General features: G+C 56.5%; 1 protein-coding gene across 1 annotated transcript in view; it reads right to left on the bottom strand.

The window, feature by feature from the left end:
• TBC1D2B (TBC1 domain family member 2B) overlaps nt 1–13,016 on the bottom strand; it is a 67,012-nt gene extending 53,996 nt beyond the window's left edge. Inside the window, exons 1-2 of the mRNA XM_038533691.1 lie at nt 12,950–13,016; nt 7,637–7,914 (exon numbers count right to left, since the gene is read on the bottom strand). Of these exons, the coding sequence (XP_038389619.1) occupies nt 7,637–7,914; nt 12,950–13,016 (345 nt within the window). The remainder of the gene's footprint in view (nt 1–7,636; nt 7,915–12,949) is intronic.
• Between the last annotated feature and the right edge of the window lie 1,559 nt (nt 13,017–14,575).

Below are 14,575 nucleotides of genomic sequence, written 5' to 3' on the forward strand. Positions count from 1 at the left end.
TGGGGGAGTGGCAACACAGAGTGCAGGCTGGGGACTAAATGGGACGCTGGGAGATGCAAACCTTAAGGCCTCGGGGAATTGGGAAGAGGGTGACGGGCCCCAAACCACAGCTCATACAAACTCAGAATGCAAAGTAGATGTGCAGATAGAAACCACAGAGTGTCAGCCCAAGGGTATGGGGCTCACGCTTCACTAGCCTCCACCCACGCAGCTTAGCCATTTCCATTCCACAGAGAAAACCATCAGCAAATGGGCCTTTGTACTTCACAGCAGAGGGACCGGTCACTTGCCACCTGGAGGACAGCAGTGGTTCCCAGAGAGAGGCCACGGATCTGCGGTGGGAGGGTCGGAGATGGCTCCACAGGTGGGCAATCCCTGGCCATCCCAGCGCAGCAGGATATCTGGGGCAGGACCCCCATGTGCACGTGCCCAGGAAGTTCCTGTCCTACAGTCTGTGCTTTCTTCAAACAACAGACACCGAGAGTGGAGTCAGCACGTCACCTGTGGGACAGGATGTGTGGGGGCGCTATGCAAACCCTGAGGCCCTGCTAGTGGGCCTGGCTCACAGGCAGCAAAAGGACACCCCCAGCTGCTGGGCCTGACCCTCTCGGTGTACACCGCCTGAGAGGAGGCTCCCAATAGGATCTGCATGTCCACTAAGTCAACTCATTCTGGAGCCTATCATCTACACCGCTCACATCCTACACCGCAACATGAAAAGGGCAGACTCGAGTTTAGGTACCTGCCCATGCGTGAGCCTGACTTCCTACCTGCGGACTAGAGTGGAAACATGAAGTAAATATCACCAGACTGCTGGCTTTAACATCAGCACTTGAGTTCATGTATCCGGGGAAGGCTCCAGTCCAGAGTTGCCATCACCCCGCTATGGGCCTCAGTTCCCACATCCTGGCACCTGGGTTAGGGCTCCTTTACCTCCGACTCAGGGATGATGACCCTTGGAGCAAAAGCACATCATGACTTCCTCCACTCAATGACAGCGCCCTAATCACACCCCGAACAGGCCAGAACGAGCTCCCCAGGGTCAGAGGTGACACCTGAGTTCCCCCAGGCGCCCATCAAGGCCTCGAGCCACAGAATCTGTCAGGCAAATGGCTAACTGGCCGCAACCACAAGGAAAGTCAGGCCAGCTTGTCTGCAAGCAGTCTTCACTGGATGTCACACAGCTGGAGAGGAAATGAAAATCGGTGTGCTGCCTTCAAATAGTCTAAGACGAACATCTCTGACGGCAGGGCCTGCCCACCCCGTCAACCATCAGGCCTGCCATCCGATGCTCAGATAAGTCGTTGCCCGTGGGGCCAAGTGTGCAGAGGCTGGCCCTGGGAGCGGCCAGAGGGAGGTCCCAAAGACTCCGCTGCGGATCCCTCCCCACCATGTTCCAGATCCCCCACATGGTCGATCTGAAAAAGGTGAGCAGATGAAGCCAAGCCCCTGAATCTTGCGTGACCAGAAACATGGCCGCTGGCCTGCCAGGCACAAAGCCTTTGAGCAGCTACACAGTTACACCAAGATCTAAGCAGTGCAGCCACCCTCCCTGGAGCACTCCCTGACAGTCAGTCACACAGGCCTCTCCAGTTCTGCAATGCCCAGGGAAATCCTCATGCCTCCCAGTCAGCCCTCTACATATGGGCTTCCCCTCCTCTCCATCCCCACAGAAATACACCACACTTGCCCCAGAATCAGGACACCGGCAGGCATCTGAAGTCACACCCTATACAGAATACTACAGACAAATGCTATCTCCCTCCATGGTTTTCCCAAAGCCATCAGGTGCTAGTCTATATTTAAAGTCTTCACATTGTAGTTTCTTACATGAGTGGGAAGTTCCTGCTGTATTTCAGAAAAAGCATCATGGCAGATGCTCTAGAACATTCACTAATGAATCAGCAGACAGCAAAACTTCCCCTGTGCCACGGGAGCATGCAGTCAGTGGACCAGTGTGCAGTGTACATCCATGACCTGCCTGACTCCCTCTAAGCGCATGGGACGCAGGTGAGCCACGGCAATCTCTGCCCTCAGGCCGACAGCAGATGCCCCGGGACCTGACCAGGACTGGACCTGCTTTGGTGAGCGACGCAGCCCTGGACCTGTGTACTTGGGGCTTCCTGAATAGGCTGTGATCAACTGTTGAGGGGGCAACTGGGGGACCCACAGGCTCCCCAGAGACCATCCCTGCCTTGGCTACCCAGAGAGCCTCACAGGACGCATGCTAGTATGTCCCGGTCACTGCACTGGAGGCAGGATGTGCAGATGGCTAGTTAGGGGCACCATTGCTCCCCACTTCATGACTCCACCCAGCACTGAGAGCCAGCCCCACGGAGGCCTGGACGCCACAGGACATAAGCAAACACCCACTGCAGTGTCCCTGAGACTCTGCCACATGAATCTCTACGATAGTTCCTAATCAATCCGAGTCTTTTCTACAATAATATGGTCTTTTCTTGTCCTTGGAGGAAAGGTAATGGTCTCAGTTCTGCTTTGACCTAAAGGAGGGAGGTAGCCCAATGGCCAATGGGTAAAGACACCCGAGCAAGGACACCTGTCCACCCCTCAGAAGCCTCAGGGAGGTGGTAGTTGGTGTTTGCACCTCAGCCCCGAGGGCATTGGGCCCCTCCCTGTTTCTCAAAAAACAGTTGCCTCCGAAGGGGAAGGAAATTGGCAAAGTGCATCTAGGCAAAGCGGGTGGAAGAGGAGAGCATTTGGTGAAGGCAGTTATGAGGAATGCCCTGGGATGGGCAGTGCACCCCCGCAGGGAAGACCCCCTGAACGGCTTCCCAGACCCCACTCTCCCTGAAACCATGGTGCTGAAGAAGCAATGGACCATGATATCTTCATCTTCACATTAGAAACCTTTCTGCCGGGGCACCTGGGGGGCTCAGTCAGTGAAGTATCTGCCTTCACCACACATCCCAATTTCAGGGCCTTGAGATAGAGCCCGGAATCGGAATCGGGCTCCCTGCTCAGTGGGGAGTCTGTTTCCCCCTCTGCCCCTGCCCCTCTCCTTGCTCATGCTCTTGCTCTGTCTCTATCAAATAAATAAAATCTTTAAAAAAAAAAAAAAGTGAAACCTTCCTGCCAGTGTGTAAGGTAACTACTTCCACCCTTCATACACAGACTGGATAATCCTACAACAGCGTTAGATGAATGTACTGGACGTGACCCAACCACCACTTTGGAAGAGAGAAAAAGACTGTCAACCCTCACTTAAAACTCTTTGCTGATTCCCGTAGTTCTGGCCCCAAAGGCCTCCCCTCCACAGACTGCCCCTTCTCCCCAGCTGCCACCTGAACTCCTTGAGCCCCACAGGCAAACAGCACTCCCACCTACGCACCTCTGCTCCTGCCACACTCCTCCCCCTTCCCCCTGTGGTCAACACCAACCCAACCTTCACATCTCAGCAAGTCTCTGCAGCCGTCCCCACATACTAGATTGGGGCCCAGTCACACATGCACCTCCCACGCTGCATAGCACTGGTGCCATTACCAATGCCCATCTCCCTGCTCTACAAAAAGCCCCACCGGGCAGGAACTGGACTCACTTGGTTCAGCCTCTACCCCCAGTGCCTAAGCACACAGTGAGTGAGTGAGAAGTGCCCCAGGTTCCTTCCCCTAAAACATGCGAGTCATTCGACCACAGTCCGGGCCATATCCACCAGCTACTCTTATACACCTCCAAGCCAGGAATGGTTTTCACACTTCTAAATGGTTGAAAAAAAATTGAAAGAACAGTATTTTGTGACATGTGAAAATCACATGAAATTTAAATGTCAGAGTCCATAAATAAATAAACGTTATAGAAACACTGCTATGCTCATTTTATGGTTCTGTACTAGGACAGCAGAGGAGTCAGAAATGGGATGGCAGCAAGACCTAAAATATTTACCATAAGGCCCTTTACTTAAAACATAGACCCATGGCCACACCAGTGTCCTCAGAGCCCAGCCAAGGTCATGAAACACAAGAGATGGGAACAGAACCTCTGTACTCTGGGTGAGCATCCACTCTCTGAATAGTTGATGCCTGTTGTATTCAGTAGGTGCTCACAGCAGGCCACGAGGGGAGGGGGTCATCTGACACACTGGAGGCTTGAGCTCACCCTTCCAGGGGGCCAAAGCCCTCCCTAAACCAGAGCTTACAGAGCGACCACCGTCTGTGCTCTCATTCCACAATGTCTATCTGGGCACCGCCTGCGTGAGATGAGGATGGAAACCTCAGGAAGCGCAGTGGAGACCACGCCGTCAGGAGCACAGTGACTGGCGGCAGCAGAGGGATAGAGCAAGCCACTGTGATACCACACACACGGAACACTGCACGTGCCTTTGAGGAGTGTCCTAACTGGGAAGCCACGATGAGCCAGTGAAAAGTTAAATCTGGACAAAAGATTTCATTAATACTTTGAGACCCCCAAGAGGATGCCCTCAGGCAAGACAGCTTCACAGGACCATAGCGGCTGTACGGCGGGCCCCCTGCGGGCCCCTGCCGCTGTTCTGTGTGGGACACACCATGGTTGCCCAAGCGAACAAATGTTTGTCATTAAGCTGGGAGAAGTTTCCACACCAGAGAATGTGCATCCTTCCCACAAAAGCGGGTTAAGAACAAGACTGCACGACTGTGTAGTTACATGTGACTCAGAAACTGACTCCATGTCCATCTGAGCACCAAACAACCACAAGAAAGGGGCAGAGGGCGGGGAATTCATCTGCAGACCATCGGACGATGCAGGGGCTACAGAGACCTGCAGAGCAGGGTGGTTCCCGCTCACACTTTACCCCCCCCCCCATCAGTCACATGCCGCCCTGAGTCCCAGCTCACTCTAGAACTGTCCCCTGCGCCCCGCCCCAGGAAAGCCGGGTAGGGAGGGTCCAGCACACTGTCCTCACCCGCCTGGGGAAGCATCGGCCCCACACCACAGCAGCGTCCAAGTATAAGATGCTCCTGTTGTTTTCTTACCACGTAGAAAGGACAGAAGTCAAAGGCAGTAAAGGGAAAACTTTATCTCATCAAAAACCACTGATGTTCTAAGTCAAAAAAGTAGACCCGTCAGAGCAGAAAACACAAGTAGATGCCCTGCATTTCGGACACTCACTATTCCTGGCATGTCTACTTTTAAACAGGGTCTGAGTCTAGCTTCGCAATCTCAGGCCAATCCCAGCCCCTCTCTCTGGCCCTCTCCATTCCCTGGTCTGTAAAATAAGGCGCTGGACCAGATCCCTGAATTTAGCAACAGAGAAGCTTAGCAAGAAATTCCAATATCGGCTTTCATTAAGACTCAAGCAGTAAAGTATTTTGAAAAAGCCCAACAAAACCACAGCTTTGCCAGAGAGGCCTGAAAGACACGTTAAACAAGGAACACATGATAATGCAATAAGCAAAGTGCTGATTTTTCTTTTCTTTTTAACTCCTCTGTCAAAAGAAATGTAAAATGTAAAATAATACGCAACCCGCCGAGGCCTGAACAGGGCTGGGTCTTCACTGGCCTAAGACTCCCCCCCTGCAAATCAGGGCAGCCCCCCTGGCCGAGGAGCCCCAGCGTGAAGCGTTAACACCAGGCAACAAGGAAAATAAAGGACCGATTCCCACTTTTACCACCACATTAGTGTTGCTCCCACTGCTTAAAAGGAACCACCTACGCTAAAATACACCCTTCTGCACTCCATGCCCTTCGTCTGGACAGCCCTGTGCTTCTGGAAAGCCTTGCGTGCACGTCCATGCCCACTGCCTCCATAAAGCTGACCCTCAGCCTCGGGCATTTCCATCTTATTCTGTGACTACTCAACCTTACGGACTCCCCAGTCAGTAATCCATGCAGAAACGGATTTCCTTTTCTAAAAATCTTCTGGACATAGAAACAGGTGGACAGAATGCTATGAAGTGCACTGGTACACCCGCCACCCAGTCCTACAAGTAGACAGTTGCCAGAACACTGGGTGCCCGTGGGGACCTGCTCCCACTCTTCCTAAGCAGCAAAGTGCACCCTGAATCCAGACTTGTCACCGTGCACAGCTCCCTACTCCCCACACAGCACAGACAGCTGCGTGACCTTCTGCACCCTCCTGCCCATGGAACCATCTGTGTGCCATCCTTCTGTGACGTCTTCTTGCCCAGTTCCATGTGCACAGCCAGCACTCTCATTTCTCAGCACACACTGCTGCAGGCCATTCCATTATAGCAGTACACCACGGCTACAGCCACAGGTACCACTTGTCCTGCACGGCTGCCATGCAGGGCCTGCTCCATGCCAGACACTTCCCACATTTCCGGAATGTTCACAGCCCCTAATGAGGAAGGTGACGGTCCCAGCGGACCAGAGGGAGCTGAGGCAGACAGGGTGCAAGATGCCCAATGCGTGCAGGGCAGACCCAGGGAAGCTCAGGCCCACGGCTGGCCACCGTCTGCGTCCAAGCCCCCAGCCCCACTTAGGTATTTACCTCCGTTATTCACGTTTCCCTGCATGAAAACACTGACAAGGCTCCAACGCCGTCTGAGAAAATCTGAAACAGGATGCCCCATTTTGTTCTCTAACAAACAATTCCACAGGAAGTTCATGTGACACAGGATTGTGCACAAGCACAGTGAGGACAAGCCTTGCTTTGGCAGCGTCCCTGTGTGCTCCCTGGACTCCTTCCCAAGTTCATCCACACGGCTTCTAAGTCAGCCCTGCCCAGCTTCCCTTGCAGACAGGCAGAGGAGGCACAGGGGCCTGGGAGAACCGGGAATCACAGCCATCCAGAGGGGCTGCAGCTGCTGCTGGAGCTGACCTGGGGCAGCTCCAGCTGCTACGTGGCCTCCAGGGCCCAGTGCTGAGGCCACGAGGCCGGGGGAACCAGGCTCAGCCCACTGGGCTCTGCACTTGACCCAGGAGAGCTCTGGCAATAGGTGGGCCCAGCTAGAGGAGGGAGGGCAGGAGCAAGGCCAGGAGAGGGCTCTGAGAGTGGACCCCAAGGCCAGGGCCACATGGGATGTATGAGGCCCAATTGGTGGAAGGAACCCCTTGACACCTCTCCCCCAGCAAGAGAACAAGCTCTGCACTTAGCATAGCGCCCCTGCCCACTGCAGGACCGGAGTGAACTGTGAGCACCCCGCCACCTCCCACCGCCTGGCACCGCACCAGCAGCCCACCCCTCCCCGTTCCAGGAAGAGCAGCGGAGGCACCAAGGGGTCCACCTGGCAGATCCAGAAACCTGCGGGCGCCAACGCCTGGGACCGCTGCGCAGGGCGTCCACTTCGTGCGTGGGGAAGCGCGGGGAGGGGGCGGGGAGAGGGGCGGGGGGGGGGAGGACGACGGGAAGGGGGGGCCGCCGGGGAGAGGGGCCCCAGGAGACGGGAGCCCTGAGGTCGGGGTGGAGGGCACCAGGAAGGGAGGCGCCGGGGTCGGGGACACCGAGGTCGGGGCGGGGGGCGCCGGGGTGAGGCCGGGGAGGGGGCGCCGGGGAGGGGGCGCCGGGGTCGGGCAGGGGAGGGCGGGGGGTGGGGGGGCGGGGAGAGTGGGCCGGAGGGCACGAGAGTCAGGCCGGGGAGGGGACGCCAGGGAGGGGGCGCCGGGGTCAGGCCGGGGAGGGGGCAGCAGGGGGCGTGGCCGCGGGTCGGGCGGGGGTCGGGCCGGGGCTCCGCGCTCCCACCTTGAGTACCGTGACGGCGCCCGCGCTGTGCACCTGGAAGTGCGCGGGCGGCTCTGCGCCAGGCTCGGCCGCGTCGTCGGGGCCCTGGTAGCTGAAGCAGGCGTCCGCGATGTCCAGGTGGCCGAGGGGCAGCGCGTCCTGCGGGCTCTTGAAGTAGTAGAGGTAGCAGCGGCGCGCGTCGAACACGAACCAGCGGCTGCGGTAGCCGCGCAGCGGGCCCTTACCCGACAACTTCTGCAGGTATCCGCACAGCCGCCCCGGCCCCGGCCCCGGCCCCGGCCCCGGCCCCGCCGCCGCCGCGCCCTCCCGCTCCTCCTCTTCGGCCCGCGCCCCGGGCCCCGGCATCGCCGCCGCCCCGCCGCCCCGCCGCCGCCCGGACCCCGCGCGCCCCCGCCCGCCCGCCCGCGCGCCGCCCCCGCGCCGCCCCCGCGAGCCCCGCCCCGCCGCTGCGCACGGCCCGCGGGCGCGCAAGGCAGCCTGGGACTTGTAGTCCAGCAGTCTCGGCACAAGCCGGCGGGAAGCTCGCGCTCCGCGCACCTGCAGCACCTGTACCGGGCGCCCTCCGCTGATGCGGGCGGCCCGCCAGCGGACACGCCCCTGCGAAATTGGCTGTCACCAGAGAGAGGAGGAAGGACGGGGCCGAGCCAGCCGCGACCACGTGGGCCCAAGGCCACGGTGCTGAGCTAAACTCGCCGGAGAAAGAGACCGTGCGATTTCACTCATGCGTGGAATCTGGGAGACACACCAACATATTAGAAAGAGACCGTCCGTCAGTGCCAAGAACAAAGTGGCGCTTGGCCAAGCGAGAGGTCGGGGCAGCGAGAGGTCCGGGCTTCCAGGTGTGCAGGGGCGGGGGCCGGGGGGGGGGCACGTGCAGCCTGGGGGGCACGTGCAGCCCGGAGGAAGGGGGGCAGGTGCAGCCAGGAGCAGGTGGAGTCCCAGAGCAGGTGCAGCCTGCAGGGGCAGCGGGTGCAACCTAGCGCCTGTTGCAGCCTGGGAGGAGGTGCAGCCCAGGAGTGACACTGCCAACCTCTGCGTGGTATCCCTGGAACTTGAGTATGTCCACTACACCTCCATGGAAAAAGGAAGGTTCTAGCTGTGTTTCTGCAAGGACCAAATCAAAGCAGATATCCCACATCCTTTCTTCTGCACATTCGTACACAGACATGTGAGTGGACACAAAGCTGGAAAGCTTAGCTTTCTGGGAGGGACAGGGCACCAAACATGCATGAAGAGCGGGCTCCCACTCGCCCACCCAGCCAGCCTCAAACAGGCCCTGTTCCGCTGACCACAGACACCTCTCGCCAGCCCATCCACAGCCCGGCCTAGGTGGCCACAGCAAGGGGGACTCCACTTTCATGCCCTGGGTGCTCTTTCAGCACAAAACACATGGTGTTGAGGGTGGGCTGTGGAGGCACGGATTTGCCTCCCGGCTCTGCCACTAACCGGACATGTGACCTTGGGCAGTTTATTTGACCTCTCTGAGCCTCAGCCTCTTCGTCTGTAGAATGGGGATCATACAGTCCATGCCATTGTTCTCATGACACTTACAGGAGAAACACATGTGAGATTACTCAGCACGTGCCTAGCACATAGCAGGTCCTCAGTGCAGTCCAGCTGTTCTTACTATTCTTGTACAGTTAACGTGAATGTCCTCCTCAATTGGCAGCTTCTGAGAGGGAGGATCCAACAGCGGATCAGCCTCCATACAGGGCAGGCCTGAGAGTGCCCTGCACCCTGGGGAGAAAGGAAACCAAGTTGGATTTGGGCTTTGCCCTATGCATGAGAGGGGCAGTGACTAATGGGCTTGCAGGGTGAGGCAGCAGGGTGGGATGTGCCCAGGAAATCCCATGGAAAGGGGAACAGCTGGGAGCACTGGATCTGTAGCTACAGCTCCACGTGGGAGGTGCGCAGGAGGCTAGGCAGGAGCGGGGGACAGCCCACTCTCCTCAGCTCTATCAGCCAGTTGTGCAACAGTGGGGGTGTACTGAGCCCAGGTCCACCTTGCAGAGACCGAAGTCTACTGAGGTTCAGGAAGGCACAGGTGTGAGCCCCCAGCTTGAGCAGGTGGGTCTGGACAAGGGACCACTACTGTCACTCCGTGGCTAGTGTCTGCTTCCACCAGCATAACCCTCCTGCCTCGGAGCCTGTTGTTGGTCCCTAGCCAACCATGGCAGAGGAGTGGTGCCATTCTTGCTCGCTCACAGGCCCCATGCCCTGTTCTCTGAGCCCGGCCATGCCCCACACGATACCCAACACAGTCAAGTGCCCCACATCCGATGTAAACATGACTCTCAAAACATTTGAAGGAATTGCTGTAATTATGGTCCCGATATTATCTGTGAGGAATTCGTTTTAATTTATGTTTGGCTAACAATTTCTTGGCAATCATCATGTCTGTGTGGGCATCCTGGCTGAGTGAGAGAAATCCAGCCTACACATTGTTTTCAAAGGGAGTGACTTTTTTAAGCCTATTGATTTTTTAAGTGATCTTGCCATCCAACGTGGGGCTTGAACTCATAACTCCAAGATTAAAAGTCACACACTCTACTGAGTAAGCAAGCCCACCAGGTGCCCCTCGAAAGAGTGACATTTTGATGATTATAATGTTACACTTTGTAGACATCTAATTAAATGTCTATTGATTTAGATTTTGCTCTTTTTCTTGGGAGCCCGAGCATAATCATCTTTTGCTGTTTTTCTCGGGTTTTGGAATCCAGGTATACTTGTCCTTGGCTACAGACCTTTCATAGGTCCCTGGAGAACTTGCAGAGCCAAGCACTGGGCCTGCAGAATCTCACAGACTGGCCAGGCCCAGAGTGTGGCCCTCTGAGGACGCTGCACAGCCACAGGTCCTGAGACCCCAGTGAGCGGGACAAAGTGGCAACAACCTCTCAGCACAGTCCCTCCCCTCCATTCAGCTGATTAGAATTGGCCCCAGCCTCCAAGATCCCCCAACCCCCTATGATCCCCTAGATCTCTCCCAGGCCACCAGCCCTGCCCACTCCAGGAGGCTGGTTTTCCAGGAACAACCCTGCATGGTGTCACACCCCGTTCCGTCCTGAGGGCCCTGTGCCGGGGGTTGAGAGCTGGCGCCTTAGTTCGGCTTCTGCAGCCCCTCCCCCACCATCTTTCTGGACAAGTCTTGTAATTTATGTAAAATGCTGAAGAAATGCAGCTTCGGTTCCGTCCTTTCCAACCAGATCCCCTGCCCAGGGTTATCCTGCATGGGAACTTGCTGGCTCCCGGGTCCTCCCTTGGAGCCCTTCTCAAATGGCAGGTGGACATTTGCAGTTTTCAAAGTCCCTTTAGACTGAATGTCCAGGTCCTGTGGTCAGGGGCCAGCGTTGTGCAGCCTGTGTACCCTCCCACCACCATTTCTAGGATATGTCTGCTTGGTGCCACAGGGCCTGCCCCCTCTAGCCTCGTGGAGCCCAGTGACCAGAAGGAAGTGGCCGACCCAGGAGGAAGTGGCTGCTGTTTACCCAAAAGGGGAAATTAGGGCAGTGAGCTTGCTCCCACATGGCCAGCCCTGGGCAAGCCCCAGGGACACAGAGCCAATGACTCATCCTCGGCCAGTCTCCCTCAAGAGGGATGGGGTGGGAGGCCCAGCCACGTGCAGTCTCTGCACCTCACAGACTCCAGGAGGACAAGCTGGCCAAGGTGCCATCCTGTTGCAGGAGGAGCCCACAGTCCTTGGGGGAGTCCAGAGAGAGGAGACCTCACTGCCTGATATGCTGCCTGATAGCCGTGTCTGTGCCCTCTCTGGGCTGCAGGGGATGGGCAGCAGTTGATCTCCAATGGTCTGCCTGCCTGCCTGCAGCCCAGCTGTAAGGCCTGTGGGCCTTCTCCAGCTGGGCCAGTGAGGCTCTTCTGTTTCCAGCCTCTTGAGGTTTTCAGCCATCACAGCTGACCAGTCCCTTCCCTTTGGGCACTCTTCCATCCTGCCCTCCGCAGTTAGTGTAAGCATTACCACTGGGGGGCACAGGGTGTGTCTTCCCTGCCACCCCACCAGAGAAGGGGCCCTAGCTGCAGCCCCGTGGCCAGATGGCACAGAGGGAGCCCTCCTGTCTCTGAGCAGAGACTGCCCCATTATCTGGAGGTCAAGCACACAGGGATCCTGATGGGGCCTTGCTAACCCCGGAGCTTGGTGGAGGAAGTTGGTCTGGATGGGGGTGGTTTGGAGTTCAGGGTGTGGTGCTAGAGGGGGAACCGGGGAGCTGGGCTGGCTTCAGAACAGAGGCTGCATTGGCCAGGGAATAGCCCCCAGAGGGAGGCCCCACCACCACCTCCCTACCACGTGCTCCCATACCATCCTGCCCTGATGGGGTCATGGGAGGGAGCCCGAGTAAGGGGGGTGAGAGGGACTGTCACCACCCCTGCCTCTACCTCCATTGGGTGCTGTGCTGAGTCTCAGAAGGGCCTGGGCAGGCGGGATGGTGGCTTCAGAGAGAGAAGCCCCACCGCACCCCTCTGGCCTGGATTTGCAGACTCTGGCTTCCCGAAGGCCTCATTTCCCTGCCAAATGTGCAGGCAAATCTCACAGCCTATGGCTCCCCTTCCTGGGGGGGTGGGGTCACCTGAAGTGCTGGCCACTCTCTAAGCCCTGGGGCCCAGGGCACTGATGGAGGGCAGAGGGTTGGCAGGGGCTGGGGGCCAGCAGGTGAGGACTACACAGGAGTTGGGGGGACATACAGGCTGGGGAGCGGGGGAGGCCTGGACACAGGGCGGGCTGCAGGTACAGAGGCCTGGTCCTTTCTGTCCCAGTCCTGGTTCTCGGCCTGGCACCACAGCCAGGACAGCAGCCCGCCTGTCTTGGCTCCTCCCCAAGCCCCCTGCCCTCAGAATCCACCCCCCCCTCCAAGGCCTCCAGGCACTGCAACTCCCCTGTGAGGCCCTTTTGGGGGATGGAGGCATTTCAATGGAGGGAAGGTGCGGGCAGACGCAAACCACACAGCGGGAAGGCCCTGGTTAGGAGGGAGACCCCCGAAGGCAGGCAGGATACGAGGGCCCAGCAAGAGCCCCTTTGGAGTCTGTTGGAGTTTCTTTTGTATTTTGAAGTTTAAATATACGGCTAAATAGCTACTAATATTGATCCATTGCATTTTGAAGGTAGGTACAGAATTTGCAGGGAAAGGTGCTCCCGGCTGGGGGATGGTGAGGGCGAAGCAACAGCAGGTGGGCAGATGCCCCACACATATGGAGAGGCCCTGCCGCTGACTCCATCTTTGGCTGAGGCAGGCCAGGCTGTCTCTGGTCCTGAGTCTGTTTCCTGTCTTGGCAGTGAGGACAGACAGAGTCATACCACCTTGCCTGCCGGGACAGAGGACAAAGGAAACAGCGTGTACTGGAAGTGCTTGGTGCACATTAGGGGTGCCATATTCCCGCTGCAGGGGACAGTGAAAGTCAGGGCCCCCTGTGCAGGTGGCCAGGTGTGCCAGGCCCACCCGGCCATCAGTCTCCAATAGAACAAGGTTTTTAACACCCGGTCTCTGACCCCTGGTCTTCCCCCTGGGCCTTAATGTACCTCTCCCTGGTTGTCCCTCCTTCAGGCCTCATGAACACATGGCCTACAATTCTGCAGATTTTCATTTTTAAATGGGACTCAGAACGACTGGTGAGGCCAGATAATCTATGGAGAACACTTGTTCCTGACGCTAAAACTGAGAGGTAGTTCACAGGGAAGCCCGCTGGCCTGAGGGATGGTTTCCCTTTCCTCTGGGCAGGTGGGGAGCCCACAGCCCCAGGCGGGGTGCTCTATGGAGCAAGTGGGGCTGCTGTGGTTTTAGGACCATGGTGGGTCCAAGGCTCTCTTTGGGGTCCCATTTCACTTCATATCAAATATATATAATTTTAAAATGACAGTCACAAAAAAAAATAAATAAAATAAAATAAAATAATAAAATAAAATAAAATAAAATAAAATAAAATAAAATAAAATAAAATAAAATAAAATAAAATAAAATAAAATAAAATGACAGTCACATCTTACGTTATAAACTGTGTGCCTGTGTGTGTGTATATATATATAACTTTTTTCCTTTGAACTTTTGGGAAAATATTATTTTTATGATTGGGCTTTGAGAGTTCAATTGGTGACTGGTAATGATTTCTCAGCAGTTCTCCTGCACACTCAGAGGTCCTGGCGAGGGCAGACCATCTGACCTCCAAACCATTTTCAGATGCGATGAATCTTTTGTGAATTCTCCATCAAATTGATGCAATATTCCATTTATAGACATTTGCTTGCACACTTATTGTGATTTTATAGTTTCCTATTTTGGATTCTGGAGTCAACGCTGGTGCAGGCTGGGGCTGTTTCCTTATTTGAGTTTCCAGGACTGTGTCAAGGCCCTGGGACCTGGCCATTGTCTTGCTCCTGTGTGCAGTGGGTGCAGGGCCTGAGGACATCTCTGGGGGCCACCATCCACCCCAGAAGGCATGCAGAAACAAACTTGCTCAGAGGCGCTGAGGGGCCAGATTAAGGTCAAGAAACTGGTGACCTCTCCCGCCCAGCAGCAGTCCCTCCCCTGCGGGAGGGCCCCATATGACAGCGCTTGAGAACACAGTCCATTCATCAGCCCAGTCCTTTCATGTTTACTGATCACAAATACATGCAACCCCAAAAGGAGGCAATTTGGCAACATCTGTTGAAACCACAAAGGCAGGCGTCCTCTGACTGGAGCGGCCCCACTGGGGGATGTGTGCTGTGGGTGTTCTCACTTTTGTGCTCTGTTGAGTGCTCCTGAAGCTGTCCCCTGCCACATTGTTGGACATTGGGGAACCTTAGAAATGACCCAAGTGACCCCCTATAGGGGACTGGTCACAGAACATACAGTGCAGCCACACAGCGGAAACAGAGTGGCTGCGGCCGACAAGGCCTCCCCAGCAGCCTCCTGCAGGCAGAGCTCCAAGAGGCAGCATTGAGATATTTTACAA

Source organism: Canis lupus, chromosome 3 (assembly GCF_011100685.1).
Source record: "Canis lupus familiaris isolate Mischka breed German Shepherd chromosome 3, alternate assembly UU_Cfam_GSD_1.0, whole genome shotgun sequence".
Taxonomy (NCBI): domain Eukaryota; kingdom Metazoa; phylum Chordata; class Mammalia; order Carnivora; family Canidae; genus Canis; species Canis lupus.